At 47.1% G+C, this 24,956-nt stretch overlaps 1 protein-coding gene across 1 annotated transcript in view; it reads right to left on the bottom strand.

The window, feature by feature from the left end:
• The window catches only part of SLC30A5 (solute carrier family 30 member 5), a 238,017-nt gene that overhangs the window by 173,643 nt on the left and 39,418 nt on the right, over positions 1-24,956 (bottom strand). Inside the window, exons 3-4 of the mRNA XM_086960714.1 lie at positions 14,805-14,871; positions 11,962-12,047 (exon numbers count right to left, since the gene is read on the bottom strand). Coding sequence (XP_086816840.1) covers positions 11,962-12,047; positions 14,805-14,871 — 153 coding nt within the window. The remainder of the gene's footprint in view (positions 1-11,961; positions 12,048-14,804; positions 14,872-24,956) is intronic.

Below are 24,956 nucleotides of genomic sequence, written 5' to 3'. Positions count from 1 at the left end.
CAAGAATGAGCAGAACGGATTTTCCGTGCAGTGATTTCCACATAATACAGGATCATACTAGCTAATGAGAGCCGTCCCCAGACGTACCACCGCTAATAGAAGAGAAAGAATTTCTGTCAATAATGGATGTGTAGACACCTAAGGACTCAGCCCCCAAATTAAGAAACAGAGAGGCAAAAAGATCCACCATGATTGGCATCTACATTTGAATAGATGTTGAAATCGGCTAAATAGACACCATGTCTGTATCAGATAACGGCTACAAGCATTAGATATGAATATCTGAAAGCAAATCAGCTATTGCATTCTTTCCAAGCGGTTCTCTTCTTCTTATAAATGTGAAGAACCCCCCTATTTTTTATGTCTGTTATGTATCTGTTTGGCCCTGATGAAAGTGATGCAAACTAAATAGTTCACCGAAACATACGTAGGCACTATACATCTGGGACCCCTGGACAAAGAAACGTATAAGGAATAAGACCTAAAAGAAGAAGCAATATACAAGATAAAAGTCAACAGAGTGAAAAGTCATAGGAATTCACTTATAATAGATCAAATTGGGATTCTCAGATGTATTGATGTCTTTTGTTGTTGTTTTTTATTGCACTTTATCACTGGTATGAGTATTGTATTGTATTGTATTGTTATTTATATAGCGCGGTTGCTGCCCAGTGGGCGTCCAAGCGCTGAAGCATGAAGACAGAACTGGGAGTAACGGAGAGGCTTAGGATTCGGTGGACCTCGCAAACAGGTAGGTTTTCAATTGTTTGCGGAAAGAGAGTAGGTTTGAATTAGTCCGGAGTTGTAGGGGGAGTGAGTTCCACATCTTAGAGGTGTTTAAGGAGAACATCCTACCTCCGGTCCTGGCTCTCCTTACTCTGGGTACCACGGCCAGGTAGGCCTCCGCAGATCGAAGGTTTCTCTTTGGGTGGTATTGAGTGACTAGTTTGTCAATGATAGCTGGACCCGACTTCCAGAAGGCCCGGTGGGCAATACATAATGCCTTGAATGCCACTCTCTGTCTCACTGGAAGCCAGTGTAGGCTGTTCAATGCGGGTTTAGCTGACTGGGTCTGTGGAATCTGTAGCAGGGTGCGGGCTGCACAGTTCTGCACCACCTGTAGCTTTCGCAGGGTCATCTCGGGGGCTCCAACATACAGGGCGTTGTTCGAGTCTAGCCGGGACTGAATCAGGCCCTGTACTGCCACTTGTTTGGCTTCCATTGGTAGGAGGGGAAGGACTTTCCTTAGTGTTCTAAGTAGGCCAAAACATGTGGCGGATAGTTTGGTGGTCTGAGTGGAGAAGGAGAGATTTTTGTCAAGCCATACTCCTAGGCTTTTTACGCTTTCCTTGGGGGTGGGAGGGGTACCTAGACACGGAGGCCATAGGGAGGTGAAAGACACTGGTGATACTGAGCCCAGGAGCATGAGCTCAGTTTTTTTCTCTGTTAAGTTTTAAGGAGGAGCATGTCATCCACTCCTTGACATCCTCTAGGCATTTCATCAGGCCTTCTGAAGTATGTCTAGTACCCTCTTGAGCCAGTGAGACTACTAGCTGGGTGTCGTCAGCATACGATACAATTTTTATACCGTATGGTTCGACGATCCCAGCCAGTGGTTTCATATATACATTGAACAGCGCAGGGCTCAATGAGGAGCCCTGCGGTACCCCGCAGTTCAGGGATTTTCTGGCTGATACTGTATCCCCGTCAAAGATCTGGAAAGATCTGTTGTTCAGGAATGAATCGAACCACCTTAGAGCATCGCCTGTGACACCGATGTTGCATAGACGGTTCAGCAAGGTGGCATAGCTGACCGTGTCAAAGGCCGCACTTAGATCAAGGAGGATCACTGCCACTGATCCTCCCTGATCTAGTATCTTTCGTGACTCTTCGGTGATCGCAAGCAGGGCAGTTTCAGTGCCGTGCTTGGGCCTGAATCCTGTCTGGGTTGGGTCCAGAAACAAGTTGCTTTCCAGGAATTGTACTAGCTGGGTATTTATGTACTTCTCCAGAAACTTACTTACCCAGGGAAGTAGTGAGATTGGGCAGTAGCTGGAGTGGTCTTCTGGGTTGAGTGTGTTTTTTTTTTAACAGTGCCCGAACCATAGCTCTCTTCCACCCAGTGGGTACTGTACAGGAGGAGATGGAGGAGTTAAGTAGATCCAGCACCACAGGGAGGGTGGCTTGGCTTGCCTGGAGCAGTATCTCCGGTGGGGCAGGGTCACGGGGAGAGCCGGATTTAACTTGACGTGCCAGTTGGCGAAGGGTGTCCAGGACTAGTGGGGGGAAGCGTTCCAAAATTGGCTGGTCTGGGGGGGGGGGGGGGGGGATATAGGGGAGGGGGGGGAGGTGCTCGGAAGAGTATGACTGGGTGTACCTGAATTGTTGGCTGCTGTCGGGAAGGAGGAGTATATCTGAGTCACTTTGTTGTGGAAAAAGTCTGCTAGTTCGTTACATTGTTGTAGCGTTTTTGTCAAGGGGGGGGCAGTGTTCACTTTGATGCATTTTTTTACTAAGTGGAAAATTTCCTTAGGTTTTGAATTGGCTGCCATAATTTTGTCTGCAAAGTAGGAGGCCTGGGCCGCCCTAACCCCATTTCTATAGGCCTTGATTGCTTCTTTATATTGGGATTTTTTTTCAGGGAGAGAATCAAGTCGCCAAACTCTCTCTTTTTTCCTGCAGAGGCGTTTTTGGTCTCTCAAGGTGTCTGAGAACCAGGGTGCGGATTTGTGCAGCCTCTTAGGTATAGATTTCCGTAGAGGGAGGATCGTGTCCAATGATTCCCTGATCCAACCCTCGTAGTTTTTGTTTGCTTGGTTGGGGTCTGTACAGGATGGTGGGCGAGAGCGTTCTAGATCGGTTATCCATGGATCTATAGGAAGTTTTTTCCAGTTTTGCTTGGTTACGGGTTGGGGAGTGGGTAAGGGGGACTTGCCGGTGAGCCAGGTAAGTGGGACTAGAAAGTGGTCCGACCATGGAAGACAAGTGGGTTGCCCCACCATTAACTCAGTGCAGTTGCTAAATATCGGGTCAAGGAGGTTACCCTTTTCATGGGTGGGGGCTGTAACCAGCTGGATCAACTGTAGGGCTGCAAGGTCATCTATTAGTTCCCTGGCGGTGAGATCTGTGGGGGAGTTAAAATGGAAATTAAGATCTCCTAAAACCGTGTAGTTGGCAGAGGTTAGAATTCGGTTGGCTATAATATCTGGGAGAGATCTGTGAAACAGCTTAGCTGGTTCTGGGGGGCGATATATCAGGGTGCCAGAGAAGGAGCTGTTCGCAGTGAAGTCTATGCTGAAAGATAGGCTCTCGCACTCTGGAATAGCTTCGATAGTGGTGCGGCAGCAGTACTTATCTTTTAGGATGATAGCCAGGCCTCCACCTCTCCCCTTAGTCCGGTCTAGTCTGTGAATTTGAAACCCGGGGGGTAGGGCTGAGACTATATCTGGCTCTGAATGAGACGTGAGCCATGTCTCCGTCAGGAAGATGGCGTCTGGGTTGTACTCCTCTAGTAATAAAGCAATTTGAGTACTGTGCCGCGGTAGGGATCGGCAATTTAGCACATACATATGATAATCCTGCGTCGTGGCTGGCGACACAGTAGTATCGAAAGGGTGCTTACAGCCGGGGCAGCGAGTGGGGAGTTCAGCTGGGAGGTAGGAATGTGGGCATTGTGTAGCAGAAGTATTCCTTATATTCTGGATGGCCGCCGAGCTGTATGTCCTAGCCTGGGTGAAGTGGGGGGCAGGGGTTGTGGCCCCTGGTCCCGTCTGGTCACGGATGGGCGCAGACGGGCTTGCCTTTGCCGCGCCTTCGGCGCACCGCCGGCGCGCCCGCTGCGCTTCCGGAAGCAACACATTCTTATAAACCAGAGGGAGTGGGTGTGGCCTGTGTCAGTGGGCGGTGCCCGTGGGGTCACGGCGGTTGTCCTGCAACCCGCTTCAGCACCTGACTCGGCTGCGCGGGGAGGCAATGACCAGGGGAGCAAGCGGTAAGAAGTTTTTAAAAACACAAGTTATTACAATTTACAATCTTTAAAAATTAGTCTTTTAAAAATTGGGTCCTTGCTCTCGGCTTTCCGCCTCAAGAGCTCTGTCTCATACAAGCGCTGGCCAACAAAGCGCGCCTAGATATAGCGAAGGGGGCGTGGCCTGTGTCAGTGGGCGGTGCCCGTGGGGTCACGGCGGTTGTCCTGCAACCCGCTTCAGCGCCTGACTCGGCTGCGCGGCGAGGCAATGACCAGGGGAGCAAGCTGTAAGAAGTTTTTAAAAACACAAGTTATGCAAATGCTACTTACCAGTATGCATCTGTTCTTGGCATGTAGGGCTGCTGACATTCATATCTGTGCATAGATCGCCGCCTAGTGTTGGGTCCGGATGATTGCACATTGTTGTCCTGGAAGAGTCTTCGAAGTATCACGAGATAGGTGGCTCCTCCCCTGGACTACAGTGCGCATGGGCATCGCCTCCATCCCCAGATTGTTTTTAGCCATTGGCAGAGATGGAGTGAAGTATGTGAGTGATGACCATGCTATGAGCATATAAATATATGAATACTGCAGCTGCTACAGGCGCCGGGGAGGAGGGTGGGCGATATGAATATCAGCAGCCCTACATGCCAAGAACAGATGCATACTGGTAAGTAGCATTTGCAGTTCGAGGCATGTGGGCTGCTGAATTCATATCTGTGCATAGAATATATAGCAGTCCCTCCATTAGCGGCGGCCGCCCGTGCCAGCTGCAGCAGTCTGAAAAAGTGTTTTGAGAACAGCCTGACCAACAGCTGCCTGCTGTTTGGAGTGCACGTCTACACAGTAATGTTTAGTGAAAGTATGTGTGGTAGACCATGTGGCTGCTCTACAAATATCTTCTAAGGGAATGTTACCTAGGAAAGCCATAGAGGCCCCCAACTTCCTGGTGGAGTGGGCTCTTGGTGGGATAGGGAGAGTGCGTTTAGCTTTAGCGTAACAGATTTGAATGCATTTCACGATCCACCTAGCGATCCCAGCTTTGGAGATAGCGTTTCCCTTGTGGTGTGTGGCAAAAGCAACGAAAAGCTGCTTGGTTTTGCGAAAATCTTTTGTCCTGTCCACGTAGTACATCAAGGCTCTTTTAACGTCAAGGGTGTGGAGCATCCGCTCCGCCAGCGTCTCTGGGTTTTGGAAAAACACCGGCAACTCAATTGTCTGGTTCATATGGAATTGAGATACAACCTTGGGTAAGAATTTAGGGTTAGTGCGGAGCACAACCCTGTTAGCATGTACTTGGAAGAAAGGTTCTTGGATGGTGAGCGCCTGCAACTCGCTAACCCTCCGTAGCGATGTAATTGCTACTAAGAAAGCAACCTTCCAAGTCAGAAACTGAAGCTCACAAGAGTGCAGTGGCTCGAAGGGAGGACCCATCAGTCTTGTAAGAACCACATTGAGGTTCCATTCTGGAGCTGGTGGGGTCCTTGGCGGAATGACTCTCTTGAGTCCTTCCAGAAAAGCCTTGATAGCAGGGACCTTAAAAAGTGACAGGTGTTGCCTATTCTGGAGGTATGCTGCCATAGCAGACAGGTGAATGCGGATGGAAGAGTACGCCAAATTGCATTGATACAGGTGGAACAGGTAACAAATGATGTTTTGAATGGAAGCATCTAGCGGGTCAATATCGTGGTTAACACAGTAAATGACAAACCTCTTCCATTTAGCCGCATAACAAGCTCTAGTAGTGGGCTTTCTTGCCTCCCGAATGATGTTCATGCAATCGGGAGGAAGATTGAGGTAGCCAAACTCTAGGACTTCAGGAGCCAGATCGCCAGGTTGAGCTGTTGCGGATCCGGGTGCTGAATGTCGCAATGGCTCTGCGTCAGAAGGCTGGGAGTGAGATGAAGCCTTTGATGCGGTACCACGGAGAGTTCCAGAAACGTGGTGTACCACGGTTGGCGAGCCCACGTTGGAGCAACCAGGATGAGAGTCATCGAGTGCTGCCTGAGCTTTCGTGCCACCAGCGGTATCAGAGGTGCTGGGGGAAAAGCGTACGCAAATCTGCCTGACCAGTTCATCCACATCGCATTGCCCTGTGATTGCGGGTGTGGGAATCTGGCGGCGAAGCTTTGGCATTTTGCGTTCTCCTTTGTGGCGAACAGATCTATCTCTGGATGACCCCACCTTTGGAAGTACGGTTGGAGTACTGATGGATGTATCTCCCACTCGTGCATTTGATGGCTGTGCCTGCTGAGCAGGTCCGCCATCTGGTTGTCCTTGCCCGGGAGATGCTCTGCCATGAGGAAGATGTTCCTCTGAATGGCCCACTTCCACATGCTCTGAGCCAGATGAGACAGCTGCGGAGAGTGTGTGCCTCCCTGCTTCTGAATGTAGTACATGGCTGTCATGTTGTCCATCCGGATCAACACGACTTTGTTGCACAGATGTACTTTGAACGCCTTCAAGGCCATGAAGATTGCCATCAGTTCCAACACATTGATGTGCATCTTCCTTTGCTGTAGTGTCCATAGTCCCTGCACCGTGTAGTGGAGTACATGCGCTCCCCATCCCTGGAGAGAAGCGTCCGTCGTCAGGATAATCTGTGGCACAGGCTCTTGGAATGGTCGGCCCTTGCAAAGGTTTTGTGGATTCCACCAATGCAGAGAGTTGTATGCCCGACCGCTCACCTACACTAGGTCTGTCAGTTGCCCATGAGCCTGAGTCCACTGACGTGCTAGGCACTCCTGAAGCGGACGCATATGTAGTCTCACGTGCGGGACGATGGAGATGCAGGAGGCCATCATGCCTATCAACTGCATAAACACCTTCGCTGGAAGCGAGTGCTGAGGTCTGAATCGTTGGATCAGCGTTTGGATACTGGCGATTCTCACTGAATTTGGCTGCGCAGTGGCTGCCAGAGTGTTTATTGTCGCGCCCAGATACTGTTGTACATGGGCGGGCTGGAGATGGGATTTCGGGTAGTTCAGAGAGAACCCCAGATCGTGCAGGAGATGAATGGTGCGGGACACGTGGTCGGCGCACTGCTGCTCTGTTTTTGCCTGAATGAGCCAGTCGTCCAGGTAAGGGTAGACGTGGACGTTCTGGCGTCGTAGATGCGCCGCCACAGTCGCCAGGCACTTTGTAAAGACCCTTGGCGCTGTGGTGACCCCGAACGGCAGAACCCTGAACTGGTAGTGCTGGTCTTGAATTGTGAATCTGAGATACTTCCTGTGGGAAGGATGCAAGGGGATATGAAAGTATGCATCTTTTAGATCCAACGTAGCCAGGAAGTCCCCCTGTTGAAGCAGAGGGAGTACCTGCTGCAACGTGAGCATATGGAAATGCTCGAGAGAATGTACCAGTTGAGGGGCCTGAGGTCCAGGATGGGCCGTAGGGATCCGTCCTTCTTGGGGATTAGAAAGTACAGAGAGTAAACCCCTGTTCCCCTTTCTTGTAGTGGGACGAGCTCTATTGCTCCTTTTTGCAGCATGACCTGAACTTCCTGCTGCAACAAGTGCAAGTGCTCGCCGGACATAGGACGGCTTCTTGGAGGTATGTTTGGTGGAGTGGAAGTAAGTTCCAGACAGTAACCGTACTGGACAAGAGATTTGACCCACCTGTCCGTGGTGATGGATCTCCACACGGGCAGGAACTGCTGGAGTTTCCCCCCTGACCGGTGTCATGTGGTCGGGGGGCAGTGACAAGACGTCACTGCTTGTTGGCGGCGGTGGACCTGGAGCTGTTGTTTCCACGTCCCCTGCCCTTGACATTGTTGCCTCTGTAGCCACCTCTACCCTTGTTGGTGTATGAGGATTGGGTATTGCTCTTGTAGTACTGGGTGGATTGCGATGCCTGACCCCTTGAGGTGCCTCTGGTATTGGAGCGGCGAAAGGAACCACCCCGAAACTGCTGAGACTGGAGGGCCCCCATAGACTTAGCAGTGTCTGTATCTTTTTTCATTTTTTCAAGCGTCGCATCAACCTCGGGTCAAAACAAATGGTGGATTAACCGTCTGGTTCAGGATGGTTGTTTGTATATCAGGTTTAAACCCTGAGATCCTAAGCCACGCATGTCTTCTGAGCAACACACTGGTGTTGATTGCCCTGGAGGCTGTATCAGCCACATCTAGCGCACATTTGATGGAAGCGTTTGTAATGAGCTTTCCCTCTTGAATTAACATTTCCCCTGCCTCCTTGTACTGGTCAGGCAAGTGCTGGAGCAGTGCTTCTAGGGTGTCGTAATGAGCCCTATCGTAGCGTGCAAGTAGGGCCTGCGTGTTTGAGATGCGCCAAATGTTAGCTGCTTGTGCAGCAATCCGTTTCCCTGAGGCCTCAAATATTTTCGACTCTTTGTCTGGGGGAGGAGCGTCACCAGTTGTCTGTGAGTTCGCCCTCTTGCGAGCGTTGGATACCACCAAAGAGTCCAGTGGCAAGTGTCCCTTGATATATGTTGGATCCGAGGGCGCTGCCTTATATTTCTTATCAATGCGTGGATTGATGACACGTGCCCGAGTGGGCTCCTTAAAGACCTCCTGCGCGTGCTTGAGCACTCCTTTGAGCATTGGCAGAGTCTTGATAGACTTTTCAGCCACTGAGAAAGTGTCAAATAAAAAGTCCACATCCACAGGATCGGAGTGCAGCTCAACATCATGGTTAGCTGCAGCTCTCTCGATCAAAGCGTTGAAGGCTGCAGAGTCCTCCGTCGGCGAAGTTTTCGCCGCAAAGAGCTGCGGTTCTTGACCCGACTGCGGGTCCTCGGGGTCGCCTCCGGCAGTCCAAGGTTCATGTTCTTCCTCCGGATCCGAGTACGCTGGATAGTTGTACTCGACCTCCTTCTCGTCACCATCACCCGCGGTAGAAGGAGTTGGTGAACGCGGCAGGTCTCTTGGAGACGCCGGCTCCATAGGTGCTGAAGTACCCGCAGAGTCCTTCTTGTTTTTGAGAGGAATGCGAAAATGTTCCAACACCGGCTCCGTGGTGATTTTCCTTTTGAGGAGGGACAGTTTCCCGGTATTGGCGTCGATGATGACCTCACGACGCTCTTCCTCCGCAAGTGGCTGGAGCCGAGGCTTAGACACCACTGGAGACGCTTTGGGCGTCAACACCTCCTTCGAGGGCACGCCTGCCCCATGCTTCGAAGCGAAAGCCTTCGACGTCGACTTCGGCGGCAGGGTGAAGCGGATAGGCGTTTGCGCCTTTGACGGCTTCAGTGCGGGCTTCGACACCCCCTCTTCCGGTTCGGGAAGCACAGCGACCTTCCGAATCCGTTGCAGGGACTCCTCGACCTTCTTCGATAGGGCTGGAGAGGGATTGACCGGCTCGGGCGATTTCCCCGTCTTGGGAGTGGTGTCGGCGAGAGGCCCCGTCTTCGGAGCCGACGCCGCACCGTCCTTGGCCCCGACGGCCGGAGCCGGCGAAGCCAGAGCCTTGGGATCGCCTTGACGCTTCTTCGAAGGCTTCTTCGGGTCATCGACCGTGACCATCTTCGGCGCCGACGCAGCCGCGTCGGTCGACTTCGCCTTCGGCATCGACCCTGAGGCCCTCGGGTCGGCCATCTTGGCGTGACTCTCCATGTCGGCCATTTTGGATTTCTTAAGACTTTGACGCCTCCAGAGCCTTCTGTACAGCTTTCACTTTCGGTTTTGAAACCGGAGTTGCAGATCCCGAAGGCTTCACTTTCGTTTTCGGAAACGTGAGTGGCACCTCCAAAAAGTCCGTGGCCGGGCCCGGAGGTGGGGCTGCTGGACTAAGAACGAGGTCTTGGGTAAGGCCCGAAGGCGATCCCTCGACCTGGGCCGCAGGAAGGGGGTCGACCCCTGAGTCAGTCCGGGGATGCTCTTCCTCCGAGCTATCCCCCACGGTGGCAATGGCCCCATCGTCGTCCCCTACCTCGTCGCCGGCTTCGTCAAACTCCTCGTCTCCTGCGTCGTAGGCATCCCCCTCGGACGCAGGGCTGGAGTCCGAAACCTGTTGGACATTGTCGTCTCCAACGTCTTCTTCGAAGATGTCGTCCGGCGGGGGCGCAGACATCTGGGCCTGGAGTCTCGCAGCGCGACGAATCTTGGGGGTCTTTTTACACCGGAACCTGGAGCAGGCCATACACTTGGCCTCGTCATGGTCCGGCGACAGACAAGTGTTGCACACTGGGTGCACGTCGAGGTGCGAGTATTTCGAGTTGCACACCGGGCACCGTTTAAACGGAGTCCGTTCCATGTCTGGAGCGTCGTGTAGGCCCGTCCGCGCCGACAGCACGCGGAAGGGCAGCAAGAGTTCGGAGCTGAAGAAACAGTAAGACCCGAACGAAAACGATACCGGCGCCAAGCCTAAAGACCTTTTGGTCTCGAGTTAAGAGAGTTAACAACTATCGGTTCCGACAGAGGGAACCGACACACATCCGAACCCAATGGCGGAAAAAACAATCTGGGGATGGAGGCGATGCTCATGCGCACTGTAGTCCAGGGGAGGAGCCACCTATCTCGTGATACTTCGAAGACTCTTCCAGGACAACAATGTGCAATCATCCGGACCCAACACTAGGCGGCGATCTATGCACAGATATGAATTCAGCAGCCCACATGCCTCGAACTCACAATTTACAATCTTTAAAAATTAGTCTTTTAAAAATTGGGTCCTTGCTCTCGGCTTTCCGCCTCAAGAGCTCTGTCTCATACAAGCGCTGGTCAACAAAGCGCGCCTAGATATAGCGAAGGGGGCGTGGCCTGTGTCAGTGGGCGGTGCCCGTGGGGTCACGGCGGTTGTCCTGCAACCCGCTTCAGCGCCTGACTCGGCTGCGCGGGGAGGCAATGACCAGGGGAGCAAGCGGTAAGAAGTTTTTAAAAACACAAGTTATCACAATTTACAATCTTTAAAAATTAGTATTTTAAAAATTGGGTCCTTGCTCTCGGCTTTCCGCCTCAAGAGCTCTGTCTCAAAGAAGCGCTGGCCAACAAAGCGCGCCTAGATATAGCGAAGGGGGCGATGCCTGTGTCAGTGGGCGGTGCCCGTGGGGTCACGGCGGTTGTCCTGCAACCCGCTTCAGCGCCTGACTCGGCTGCGCGGGGAGGCAATGACCAGGGGAGCAAGCGGTAAGAAGTTTTTAAAAACACAAGTTATCACAATTTACAATCTTTAAAAATTAGTCTTTTAAAAATTGGGTCCTTGCTCTCGGCTTCCGCCTCAAGAGCTCTGTCTCATATATGTATCTCGTATGTGTGTAGTTAGAATGAATGATGTAGAGTGAAAGATAGAGAGATTGCCAACACTGATATTTTTATGTGGGGTTCAAAAATGAATTTGTTACTGTAAATACTGTCTATCCATTTTTCAATCAAATAATTTTACATGTCTCATGATATATAAAAAACTATCAAATGTTTAAAAAATTGTTTTTTCGCGCAAATTACGAAAATGAAAATAAATGAAAAACTAAAGAACAATATGTTTATGTGAATACTTCCTATCAAAGTTGCATCTCTGTGAAATGTTTAGATAAATTCTACTTTGAAAGACTCATAGGTCAGTATAGAGGTTTTGTACATGCATTTGCTGTTTTTCTCCCCCTCTAGACCTACAAATAAAATTGGGAGTACCCTTTATATAATATTTATGCATAAATACCCATCCCGATATAATATGCACACACCGGATGGAGGGCAAAGCTACCCAAATGCACCACATATGATAATAATCTACAGCAAAGCTTGGATCAGATGTGTGTACTTAAAATTGAAAGGCTTGTAACACAGTTCCAGTTTGTGTACAAGCAATGTGATTCCCCAAAGAGGTAAATCAATGCATTGGTACTGTTTAGCTAAGTCGTATGTGATGCTCCTCAATAGAGGGGAATGTTGTGCTGACAGTAGTCCCCCTCTACTTCCATACATTGAAAGAAGAAATGCCTTTTGTCTAGGCATGATAGTTTCACTTGGAACATTTCTCAGAAAAAAAACTGAATAAAAACTGAAAATAAAATTAACTTTCAAAAGGACAACTTACCTTAAAGGTCCACAAAGAGTGAGGCCAAAAAACCACAGGAGTGAAATGATGCAGCTTGCCAAGGCATGTTTCACAATACTGATCCACTGCAAAAAGACAAAAGGACTCCTTCATAACTTAGCAATACCATGAAGTATAAAGATTTTCAATTTTCGTAATTTTTCTTTTAAAAGTACACCATTCAAATTTGACACAAGCCTGAGTGCCATCTATGGCACACTTGGAACTCTAGGGTTTCTAGATTCTCAATGACGCAACTGAAACAAAGATACGTATTGTAAATGCAGTGCATGCAACCAGTTCTGGTTGTGTTTTTATGGGCACAACCAGAACTTTTCAGCCAATGTATGATTGCACAACCAAAACTGTACAAATGTAAGTGTTTTTGTTGTTTTTCAAACAAAGGTAAAATTAAAATACCAACATTTCTAACACAAAACTTACTGGTTTTTAACCATTACGTTATCACCCTATGTGTAACACTAAGTAGTGATTTTAAATTCAAGAAATAGTATTTACACATGACAAATGAATTATTGCAGACTAACAAATAATGAGCCCCATTTTGAGTGATGCACAACAGAAATACCATTAGCAATAGTCAAAATACGGATTCTCATTAATCTTCAAGGACACTCACTGATCTGTGGAAAAGCCAGTGACGTGCTTTTGGGAGACTTGGTCTGGTAGCCTGCCTCTGAAGTACACCAGCTACTGGAAAGCACTGTGCATGAGAGTTCAAGATAACTAGCAGCCCTCAATTTGCGTCACTATCAAAATCTTTTTAAATAAACAAGCACTCCAGATATACACCACAAAAAGAAACTCTACCTGAAACGTAAATATAGAGAAATTCTGAACTCCAGGAGTTACAACTCAAAATAGGGAGCTTGGGAGCTGTTGCAAAAGGAATTACTCATATCCTTCTCCAATATAAGCAAAAATCTCGCCTTAGAATGAATTTTTAAAGTAGAAGATAGGTGAAATTAAGCAGGTCCAAAGAACTAGACACTGAACAGGCATCAAGTATCTCCACCTGCAGCAAGGTGAGTTTGGTTTTCCTAAAAAGGGCTTATCCTTGTAGCAGAATTTTAAGACCCATGAAAGTTGTAAAAGTTGAAAACAAAGAATCAGATATCACATTCCAAGGTGCACATATAACTAGTTAATGGGCCCTTGGAATAACACTGTTTCGTTGGACAATGTTGTAATGGCCTCTCTCTCTATTTAAATGCAGTCTACAGGGGTACCAAATTAGGATGCTATGGTGGCTTCAGAAGTTGCAATGGTTCAAGTGGACTTTCCAGAGCATGGTCCACCGTAATTGCAAAATCAGAAGGGGTGCAATTGATATGAAATCCTCTCAGTGTGAGCCTACTAGAAACTTATCCATGATAATTTCACCCCCTTTTGTAAATTATGTGGAGGAATCTTCTCAAAAGCAGCAGCAGGCACTCAATATTTGGATCTAGTACAGATCACATTTCTGATCTGGATCAGCTGCGTATAAGCCAGAAAAATCAAGGCATAAAAAGAAGTTGGAACTGGGCCTTGAGTGATTGAGGGCTCAGATGTACATGCACCCAAGGCACTCAAAAGGAAACAAGATTCTAGTGGATACAAAAGTAAAAGCGAGGTGTATACATGGACCCATCTTCGGGAAAACAACTGAGGTGTGTAAAAAATACGAATTCACATCAAATAAAATCGACATATTTTTTCACCAGTAAATTTAAGCTTCCACTAATAAGGTGGTTTTTCAGCAATGAAATGGTTTGAGAGGTGAGGTTGGGAATATGTGTTCCCAGCAGAGAAGCATTTCAGTAAGTTCTCATTGTTTTTTAAAAACCAAATTTGCGCACCTATAGCTAGAACCATAAACAATTTGCATAAGTGTGCTAATTGAGTAAGAACAATACCCCATTTTAACAGGGTTGCAGGGGAAGACAGATATCAAGTTTAAAATATATTATCCTTGAGTAGTAAATAAGAAAACATAGGATGCCTTTGCAACTTGAACGTAATTGCAAATGAGGAGCAATTCAACAAGTAGAAAATCAGCTGACAGATGTACAAGTAAAAATTGACAATTTTCATAGATTACTACCTATAGTCTTTGGAATATTTGTCAGTGCCCTAAAATCATTATTTCAGGAAAATAGTAGGTGTAAATCTAAAAAGCCCAATATTATTCTTTTCATTGTGAATTGGTCCATGTTTTTCCAGATCACAGGCTAATAATACACAGCCAATAATAAAGAGAATAATCATTAGCTCAATAGGTATGAGGTTAACTATGTTGTGGGGAGGTTATGAAAGACAAGTTAACAAATACATACTTGCACAGGGAGCTCTGACTATGCTCTGCAGAAAGTACATAAGGATGACACAATTACATGCAATAAAACCCAATGGACAGGCATACATTCAAAACGATATGTGATGCAGTTGGCTGTCCGGGTACTCCACAGCACTTCCAACCAAGGAACATCACACAAACATTTGCTGTGCAATGGGCATACCTAGTCCCCATAGCCTGTGAATGCCAATTGGTAAAGCCATCCACTCATAACCCACAAATACTAAAATCAAAAACCCACATCCCAATTAAAAAAAACAGCCACCTATACTTACAAACTAAACAAAAGTTGAGACTGTCAGAAGGCAACACAAGGCCATACATACCAATCACAAAATGTGTCTTATACAAGTACTAGTAACAAAAATGTACACCAAGCAATTGAATAATTATTCCATTGTATTCGTAGGTATTCAGATTGTCATAACATTGTACTCTAGCGTATTCAGAAAGCCATCCACAAAATGTCAGCAGCATTGCTTACCTGTTGCCTTGTAACAGTTTTCCCAGACGAAAATGGCTTTTGAAACAAAACCATCAAAATTGCAGATCTGAATTGGGGGGTAAAATAAACATTATCAATGTGTGGTGTAAAAGACTGAGTGAAGCAAACTGTATAGTCACTGTTCATGATTTACTAAAGACAGAACCAAGCTAACTGCAAATTTACATCACCAAATTCTTACTACGATAGTTGCTTTATATACGGCACTAAGCAATAATGGGACATCATATAATGTTGTTTACTGGTAAATATGTTTCAGACTTTGCTGAAGCTGCCCCACGATGGGGGATTTAAAAAAAAAAACTACTTGAGGTAGGAAAGCAACTAACGAGGCGGGGAGAACCAGGGAGGAGCCCAGTAAATAGACTTGTTAGCGCTTCTGGTCAGTATTCCCCGAGTAACTTCATTTTGTCGGCGTCCGTAGGCCGGGGAAGTTTGAGAGGCTCACCTGCATCTAAGTTTCCATCTCCTCGCACTCGGCGAGGCCAGACAGTCTAGCTGGGTCCGTCATCTTGGGTTGGGCTGTGAGGCGAGGCACTCCGCGGCCATCTTGCGTAAGGCAAGAGGCTAGTAGGCGGTCCTCCGCACTCTGAGGTGCTACATAAGGATCTTTGAGGTAAGGTCAGTTAGAACCTTGCTCTTAGCGCATTAGCTGCTGCGCCTTTTATTCATAATTTTAAGGTGTTTTTTGTGCTTTTATCTTGCGGCGCTTAAAGCTACTTATTAGCGCTTTATTGCTCATCTTGCTAGCGCTTTAAAAAACTCTCCCTTGTTAGCGCTTCTGGTCAGTATTCCCCGAGTAACTTCATTTTGTCGGCGTCCGTAGGCCGGGGAAGTTTGAGAGGCTCACCTGCATCTAAGTTTCCATCTCCTCGCACTCGGCGAGGCCAGACAGTCTAGCTGGGTCCGTCATCTTGGGTTGGGCTGTGAGGCGAGGCACTCCGCGGCCATCTTGCGTAAGGCAAGAGGCTAGTAGGCGGTCCTCCGCTCATCGTAATAGTACTTTAAGATGGATGGATCGACGCGCAGCGCTCGCGCGCAGCGGGCGCGTCGTAGGCGCGCCGGAGGTGCGCCAGAGGTAAGCCCGTTTGCGCCCGTTCGCGCAACGGACGCGCTTAGGGCCGCTACCTCTGGCCCCTCTAGTTCAAACCGCATAGCTTACACTCGGAGTGAGCTCTTCGACCTCAGACCTGGTCAGGACCCGGTCAGACCTTCCACCTCCAAGCCAATTACCTGTGGTTTGCTTAATGTCAGATCCCTCTGCAAGCACCACACGGAAATAGCCTTCCTCATTGAGTCTGAACAGCTCGATGTCCTCTTTCTCACAGAAACGTGGACTCGGGAGGACTGTGAGGTCGAGCTGGGCTTAGCCTGCCCATCAGGCTATAAAATCAGCCATTCACCGCGCCCACTCAACCGAGGAGGGGGTATTGGATACATTCATAGAGACTCGCTTTCCCTCTCCCAGTTAAAGATTCGCGAGGTACCGGGATTTGAACTGATGGGTTTCTCAGTCAAACAGCAGGAGTCGATCTGCTGCTCGGGTGTCCTCTGTTACCGTCCCCCGGGACCAGCACCATCCATTGCTCTTCTCATTGACCTGATTTATGAACTTGCCAGCTCCCACTCCAGGTTATTAGTCCTTGGAGATTTCAATCTGTGGGCAGGCAGCTCGCTGGACAATGCTTTTTTCTCTCTTAGCCAAGCTTGTACAGATCTCAACTTAGTACAGCTGGTGAACGCCTCCACGCATCAGAAAGGCCACATTTTGGACCTGGTGTTTGCGGATCCTCAATGGGCATCACTCGTGGATATTAAGTGCCAATATTGGACGGACCATTTTCTAATTAGGTTTTCCCTTTGGTCGGAGGACCCTACTTCGCGTAAGGCTGGACTACCTCTAGCTAAGCTAGAGAGACCTTGGTCCCGCATTTTAAATACGGTTCCATTGCCGAACATCCTTGACGAGGATTTCAAACTTGGCAATACAGTCGAAGAAAGTTATACCCTCTTCTGTCAGTCTATAGCTAGCTCGCTGGATAAGTTAGCGCCCCTTCGGAAGTCGCGAGGGAGGGTGAACCGAGCTAGTCCTTGGTACACGAGCGAACTTCGCCAGCTCAAACTTGACTGCAAACGTGCGGAAAGGGTCTGGAGGAAACAGTACCTAGACTCTGAGAAAACCGCATTTAGGTCTGCTATGCACAAATATAAAGCTCAAATTAAGATAGCGAAAGCGACCTTTCTTGAACTCACTCTGAATCAGGCCCCAAACAAGGCTCAGGCCCTTTTTAAAATCGTTAAGGACCTGGCTCACCCTACGTGCGTGGCCAGTGCTGTCCCCTCGTCGCAGGCTCTTTGTGACTCTCTGGCGGATGCCTTTGAGGAAAAAATCCGTAAAATTCTAGCTGGCCTGCAGGACCCACGGAATTCCACCACTGAGGCGGGAGCTCCGGAGGAGTTGGCCAGTCGACCCCTGCAGAGGGTTATTAATCTCTGTCAGGAAGCTCCGGTCATGCCCTCCAGTCGACCCCGACCAGATGAGCAGCCTCCCAGCTTGGGAGCTCCGGCGGCGGAAGCCAGTCGACCCCTGCTGAGTAGCCCTCCTCTCTTTTTTTTGGATCAGGCCCTCAGCTTGGGAGCTCCGGCGACTGCGGCCAGTCGACCCCTGCTGAACTGTTCTCCCCTCGCTGCCCCCGATTCGGCTCCCTGCTTGGGAGCTCCGGCAATTGTAGCCAGTCGACCTCAGCAGGGTAGCCTTCTTCTTCCTCCTGTGGAGCCTACTCTTAGTCTGGGAGCTCCGGCGAGCGAGGCCAGTCGACCCCAGCTGAGTGGCCCCTCTGTCTCCACTTTGGATCAGGCCCTCTGCTTGGGAGCTCCGGAGACCGTAGCCAGTCGACCCCAGCAGAGGAGTCCCTTTTCTTCTTCCTTGGAGCCGACTCTCAGTTTGGGAGCTCCGGCGAGCGAGGCCAGTCGACCCCTGCTGAGTGGCCCCTCTGTCTCCTCTTTGGATCAGGCCCTCTGCTTGGGAGCTCCGGAGACCGTAGCCAGTCGACCCCGGCAGAGGAGTCCCTTTTCTTCTTTCTTGGAGCCGACTCTCAGTTTGGGAGCTCCGGCGAGCGAGGCCAGTCGACCCCTGCTGAGTAGTTTCCCCCTTCCATCCCTGAAGGAGTTCGGCGACCTAGCCTTGACGATTTCTTCTGGTTCGCCTTTGGATCCTCTCCCTCCAAGACTATGGAAGGTGTTTCAAGAGGACCTCTTCCAACCCCTGCACGCTATCTGCTGTCAGTCATTTGAGACAGCTACTGTCCCAAGCTGCTGGAAGAAGGCAGTGGTATCCCCGCTGTTAAAAAAACCTACGCTCGACCCTGCCTGCCTCTCTAACTACCGGCCAATCTCCCTGCTTCCTTTTCCGGTTAAAATTATGGAAAAGTTGGTCACCCGCGCTCTGTCCAGTTTTCTAGAAGGGAACAGCTGGTTGGATGAGACGCAATTTGGCTTCCGCCCAGCGCATGGGACGGAATCCGCGTTGGTGACCGTGCTAGACAATCTGCGGGCGCGAGTCGACAGTGGTCGGGCAGCATTTTTGGTGTTGCTCGACATGTCGGCCGCGTTCGACACGGTCAGCCATCCCACCCTGATTTCTAGGCTGGAGGAGTGCGGGGTCAGTGACAAAGCCAGGGACTGGTTAATCTCCTATTTGGACTGCCGTCAGCAACGGGTCTCGTTACCCCCCTTCAGTTCAGAGGAGCGGAGAGTGGGACAAGGAGTACCTCAGGGCTCGGCCATCAGCCCCATACTCTTTAATGTCTACCTCCGCCCCCTAGTCCAGCTCATCAAAACCATTGGTATCTCCGCATTTAATTATGCGGATGATACCCAGCTGGTCTTTTCTCTGGAGGGACAGGACGCAGTCTCATTGGAGACCTTTCACCGGTGCATGCAGGCGACAGCGGAATGGCTCCGGTTGAACTCGCTACAGTTCAACGGAACGAAGACGGAGGTCTTACACTGTTCCGCGGATCGGGTTCCTCGCGATCTACCAGTGGACTTTTGGCCTCCGTCCTTCTCAGAGACAGTGTCTGCGGCACAATCAGCGCGCAATTTGGGCGTCACTTTTGGGCCCAACCTGCAGCTGGATCTACATGTGAATAAGATCTCTTCAACATGTATGATGTTGATCCGCATGCTGCGTAAGGTCCTTCCTCTCCTCCCTGTGCAAGCCAGACCAGAAGTAGTGCGTTGTACCATCCTAAGTCGACTTGACTATTGTAACGCACTACTTCTGGAGGCCCCGGTAACACTCCTGGGCAAGTTGCAAAGGGTGCAAAATATTGCTGCTAAACTCGCCCTTTCTCGCCCCTACCACAGCTCTTCCACGGCAGCACTGCGAGAACTCCATTGGCTGCCAGTTCATCTACGAGTGCGCTACAAAGCAGCGTGTATTGTGTTTAGGGCTGTTCATGATCTGGGCCCCATTCCTTTGCGGCGAATGTTTGCCTGGTATTGTCCAGCTAGAGCTTTACGCTCCTCGTCATCCAGGCTACTGGTAGTCCCGCGATTCCAGAGAGTGAGGATGGGGGGCCGCTCCTTTAGAGTAGCGGCATCCAAACTCTGGAATTCTCTGCCTATATCCTTGAGAAGCCTTGGAGATTTCTTACCTTTCAGAAAGGCTCTAAAAACTTATCTTTTTCCCAGGATAGGCTGAGCTATTGCTTTCTCACTGAGTACGGGTCAAAGCGCCAGGATGCCCTTTGTGGTGACAGGTTGCGCTATACAAGTATGCCACAATACAATACAATACAATACTAAGCTTCCTCAAAATACTCATATCTCGCCATCTAGAGGTTTAACTGTGCATCCAGCCGGCTGGCCATGAAAGCATTGACAGTAATCAAGATGGAAATCGGAAAAGCAGGGTGGGAACAAGACAGCATAGGAGGAAGATATGGCAGATGGAAAGATAAAGAAATCAAAACTCTGTATGTGGGAGTAAGGCATGAGGAGAGAGCTCAGGAAGTTACAATAAATATGGCACAGAAATAGTGAGGCCGTTTCCTTATATGATTTTACTAAATGTAGGTGCCTGGTTTCTCATAAGGTACATGGCAATTATACTCTACTAACTATTCATATTATGGCATAATTTGGGGTAATCTGCAAGTAATTCACCTCATCAGGTGAAAATGTCTTGCTTACCGTTGCAAAACAGATGTCTGGGCGCTGCACTGCTACTGCAATGCACTGGAGCAAGTAGATCACCTTATAGAGAATATGCTCTTTGCTTTAGTGTGGTTTACACACAGTTCCAAAAAAATGTTTAGATTACGCACACCGCTGATAAACAAATTGTATAATTTGTGGCGTGCACTAGAGATATCACTCCCGACAAAGGTGTGGTAATCAGTATGCAGTCCGCGACACTCAGAGTAGGTGTCAACTCTCTAGGCACAACCAATAGAAACGACCAAAACATTTTGAAAAAATGATTCAGTAGGTACAGTTCAGTCAGTGATATCCTTGATTATCACAGCAATTTATTCCATGTTATTCTTCACATGTTTTCAAAGTTCATAGCATCATGATTGGTTTAATCCAAGTATCATTCCCAGATACAATGTATTCAATTCATCTTTAAACCAATAACATCACCCAATGCATTTCGGACTAAGTCCTTCATCAGGGGCAGTCTGCAAATAATACAAATATGATCTTTGTAATGAATGCCAAATGTGTCTACTTCATAAATTAATTTACTTCAAACTCGACATTCATGACAGAATGGAAAAGCAAAAAGGGTGCCAAAGTAAAATAAACGGAATGAGTAAGTGAATCAAAAGCAAGACGGTGCCGTTGTGATAGTAAAGCAACTGGATTCTAACAGTAATTGTGAGCGTGTAAGTGCATAAGTGGTCAATGAGAAAAATCCCAGGTACCGAAAGGTAACACGCTTTCCAACATTACATCAGCAGCATTACTACAAACTAGATAGCCACGGTGCGTTTAAGAAAATATAGTGAAATTAATTACCAATACGGCTGCAGAGGATGTTGGGGAGATGTCGCTGGGTTTGCAGCGTGCTTCGCTAGGCCCCAGGGAATCAACGTTCCTCCCCCGTCGCATCCCACAGCTTAGTCCACACTCCTGTCACCTGGGGTTGCAAACCCTCCTGTCTGAATAGCCGCAGTGATGGGCGCAATCAACGAGCCGACCGGCTCCGTCCGCCAATTATGGCGGCCACCATTTTGTGGTGATCTGTTGTCTCCTCATGCCGATGAAAGAGGACAGCGCAGCAATGTTCCATCTCCCTTGGGTTCTCTAACATTGTTGCTCCACTGCATCCTAAGCGCCTTGGTGGTAAGTTTGTCGCCATCTATTGGCGCTTATTGACTCGGGATATGGGCATGGATCGGGAGCTGAGACGACTTATGTCCGCTTGGCCATCTTACCTGGCCACTCCCCCTATATATATTTTTTGTAAGTAGTAGAAAGTCATATTTGTTGCTCAAGTACTTATTATAAGTAATGAAGTATTTTGTTTCTAACTACAAGTTTTGAAGAAAGAAAATTAAAGGGTTTGAAGGAGGGGTTCCCATATATTACCACTGGTATGCGGTTGTTACTAATATTAAATACAATTAATATGAATAACTAAAAAGTACTGCCAGATGTTGTTGTGATAGAGTAATGGTTAGAGTTTGTTGAGTTAGGATTATTTTATATTACCATAGCCAGGCCCCCACTTAGTATGACCAACTGGCTCTTGGTTGCAAATACCTTGTGCATGTAAACATTTGAAAGGTGGAGACTTGTTTTCAAAAACAGATAATAGGATATCGATTAAGATCATTTAAAAGTTCTGATCCATGCAGTCCTATTTTCTTTTCAAACCCAGCATTATTTCAAGAACAAATTAAGGTCTTACTGGTCAAGTGCTGTAGTGATAGGTCAGGAAATTATTACTGCTCTGTGGGAGGGTTGATTCATGGATAGAGTGATAGTTAGGTTACCCACTTCATTTGATTGGAGAAAATCAGGATCTTTGTAGACTGTACTCTTGCTCCGATCAGTTATCTTTGCATTGAATAGAGCCAATCATTTCTACTTTAAACACATGGATATTTTGGATTTGGGATAGATTTTATTAAGATATTCCACTCGGCTAATTCAATTTTCCTTTTCTGAAGCAGAATGATCATGTTACTATTTGACCAAGTTGTACAAATAAATTCCATGTTAAGTGGTTTATCCATGATAAATTTAACTCTGTTAAGATCTTGGGAATTGATGTTGCTGAATTCCTCCAAGGATTTAAAAATGTTTTGACAAGTCAAATAGTCATGCAGGCCTCTTAAATCACAGGGTGCAGATCAATTTGGTATATTTCTGGTTCTCTGTTGGCAGTGTTAGGTAGAGCATAAGAAGGACTAAAAATAGGTGTTTCACAATTTACGTTTTTTCCCAAGAAGGGTTTTCTTTCTTCTTAGAGTTCAAAAGAGATAGCATATTTTTTCTAAGAACCACCATGGAAATGTAGCTGGAAAGGTCCCTCTCCTTTCTGAGCTTTTTTCAGTGCTTTGTTGTAATTCATTTGCCCCCTGCTGCGATCTAGATCAAGGGGCACTTGATGAAATGCTAATGACTTCCCAGAGCTTGAAATGCTATCAGAAATCCCTTGTAACAATTTATTTTGGGTAGATCCTTCAGCTGGATTAAATGTAGTAGTACTGGTGACTACCTTTCCTGTACCATCACCTTTAGAACTTATTTCTGTTTGTTTGAGGTGCCTTCGTAGTGCATGCCTAACTTAGGTTAGGGAGATCTAGCTATTCTTTAGCACAACTTGCCGATATAATATAGCTTCCTTGTGCACTAGATATTACTTTCTTTCAGTTATCTTGCGCATCCAGTATTTGTTCATTTATGCATTGATAGGTTCTGAATTCTTGTTATATTTTTCTTTAAAAATAGGAAATAATGTAATATTTGATGTAGTACTATTATGGGCTCTATCCTCTACTTTGTATCAGGTTTTTGTTTAGTCTCCTTAGTTTTTTAGCCGACATTTGCGGGTATATTTCGTTGGAATTTAGCATCCTTAAGGGTGACAATAGTACTGATGGTATTCACTTGGTTGCTATTTGAAGAAATTGTGGAGTTGCATATTATTCTGGCAGCTGATTTACCAGAGGTGTCAAACCTGAAATAGTTTGACCTTGCTCCTGTGTAGAGCGGTTATGGCCGATAGTGTTTTTACTTTTTTTTTATTCTCTTTTTATTGAACAAAAGTGATGGTACAATGGCGGGTCACAAAACCACAAAATGTTAACATATAATAATGGAGCCTCACAGGCATGTACACATATCCAATCGTGCCTCAATACCACTTTAAACAGTAGGCAGGTTTAAAGCATGTTTCCGCAATTAAATTGAAGGAAATATACAGATACCCCTGTGATGTGTTCCATTTCGCCCATTTGCGGTCCCATTTTACAGGACAACCTCTATGCTTGAATACATCTTTTTCTGTAACCATGGCATTGTCCATATCTTTGCCCCTTTTTGAAAACCTGGGTGAGTCTCAGACCCCCCCCCACCCCTGAGCAATATTCCTTTTTGCAAGAAAGAACCCTAGTGACTCCCATGGGCGCTCCGTTTGAGTCAAGTCAGTGGCCTCCCACACATTTAGCAGGATACTTTAAAAGTTACAAGAACCCTTATTCAGAGGGAACTCAATGACTTCTTATTTCAATGTCATAAGTGTGGCTTTCCAATGCTCTGAGTGAGTACAAGATTGCAGCTGTTTTACTAATTTTCCCAGAAGTAGTTGGATTTAATCCATTACATCATCAAAACGTAGTGCTGAATGAATGTTAAGTGGAAACAACCCCATCAGACATCATCAATGGATATTCGATCTTTAGTGATTTCATTTGCAGTGCTACTTGTTCCGATAATGACTAATTCCACAAGGTATCAGAAATATAACTATGTTACGGATAGCCACAATTACAGTCACAATTGGGAACGTGGAAGTTACCCTGTCAATGTTCAGACATTGTTATTGCTCTTGAAAGGTAAATTAATATATGAATTGATAAGAAATGTGGGTTATCTTCCAGACTATGCATTGATTGCACATTAATAGATTCAAGAGTGACAGTCAGTACATCCAATTCAATTATTAAAACAGTTATCAAATTAATTAATTAACACTTAGCAGTTCCAGTAACAACATAACTCAAGTGAGCTGCATTATTTGACTCTTGCAAATCATTGTAATTAGTTCCAGAGATAATACTGATGCTTTTATAGGGTTTGTAGTGTTTGTAGCATTAATCTGGAATTCCGAGGCAATGATATTAATAAATCTAAGTGTAACAGGTTTGGCATTTGTTGTATTGGATTGAGTACCAGCAGCATAATCTTTATGTTTATGCACAGCAAAACACGAGCATTGTCATTGGCTGTTTGGAAGTTTTTGTTCTTTCTACTGAATCTGTTTATTTATGAGGCCTGTGTGTTTACTGAGAGGCACAAGTAGTAAAAGTGGTAATGGCAGTAGCGGTAGCAGTAACTTATCGTAAAACTGCTGCTATAGCTCAGGTGTGCATGTCTTTTGAATTGCATTTTATTATTTTCTGAGATCTGCTCAACATAATAATACACAATGAAATGTTTCTTATACAGCAGCAGTTGTGAACTTTTGCAGATCAAAATGGTGAGGCTATGATGTTTGACTCTGCTCAACTCCGGTCAAGCACAAGCTGCACTGGGTGCCACCTCTCTGCCCGCCCAGCTCCTTCCCCACTCCAATCCAGTCAAAATCGGATATGTGCACCTGAACACTTTGTACCTGTGAGCAATGCTCGTGGTAACTAATAGGGGCAGAGAGTTGCAGGGCTTAGGTAAGCTCACTGGTAATGTTTTTGTCAGTGGTGCACCAAGTTAGAAGCACAAAGAAGTGATCACAGCAGCTCTCAGCAGGATAGAAAAGGTCATAAGCACACACAGTTTCCTTTGATCTGCTCTTGCTTAGGTTAAAAATGTGTGATCTTGGTTTTCTTTTCTCAAGCTTTCTTTATGTCTTTTCTGGGCATACGAATTAAGCATTACAGCACAAGACGGCAGGAA

This window comes from Lissotriton vulgaris, chromosome 3_1, assembly GCF_964263255.1.
Source record: "Lissotriton vulgaris chromosome 3_1, aLisVul1.2, whole genome shotgun sequence".
Classification (NCBI taxonomy): domain Eukaryota; kingdom Metazoa; phylum Chordata; class Amphibia; order Caudata; family Salamandridae; genus Lissotriton; species Lissotriton vulgaris.
The sequence above is the reverse complement of the archived record's forward strand: the minus strand, read 5'-3'. Positions and strand labels throughout refer to the sequence as shown.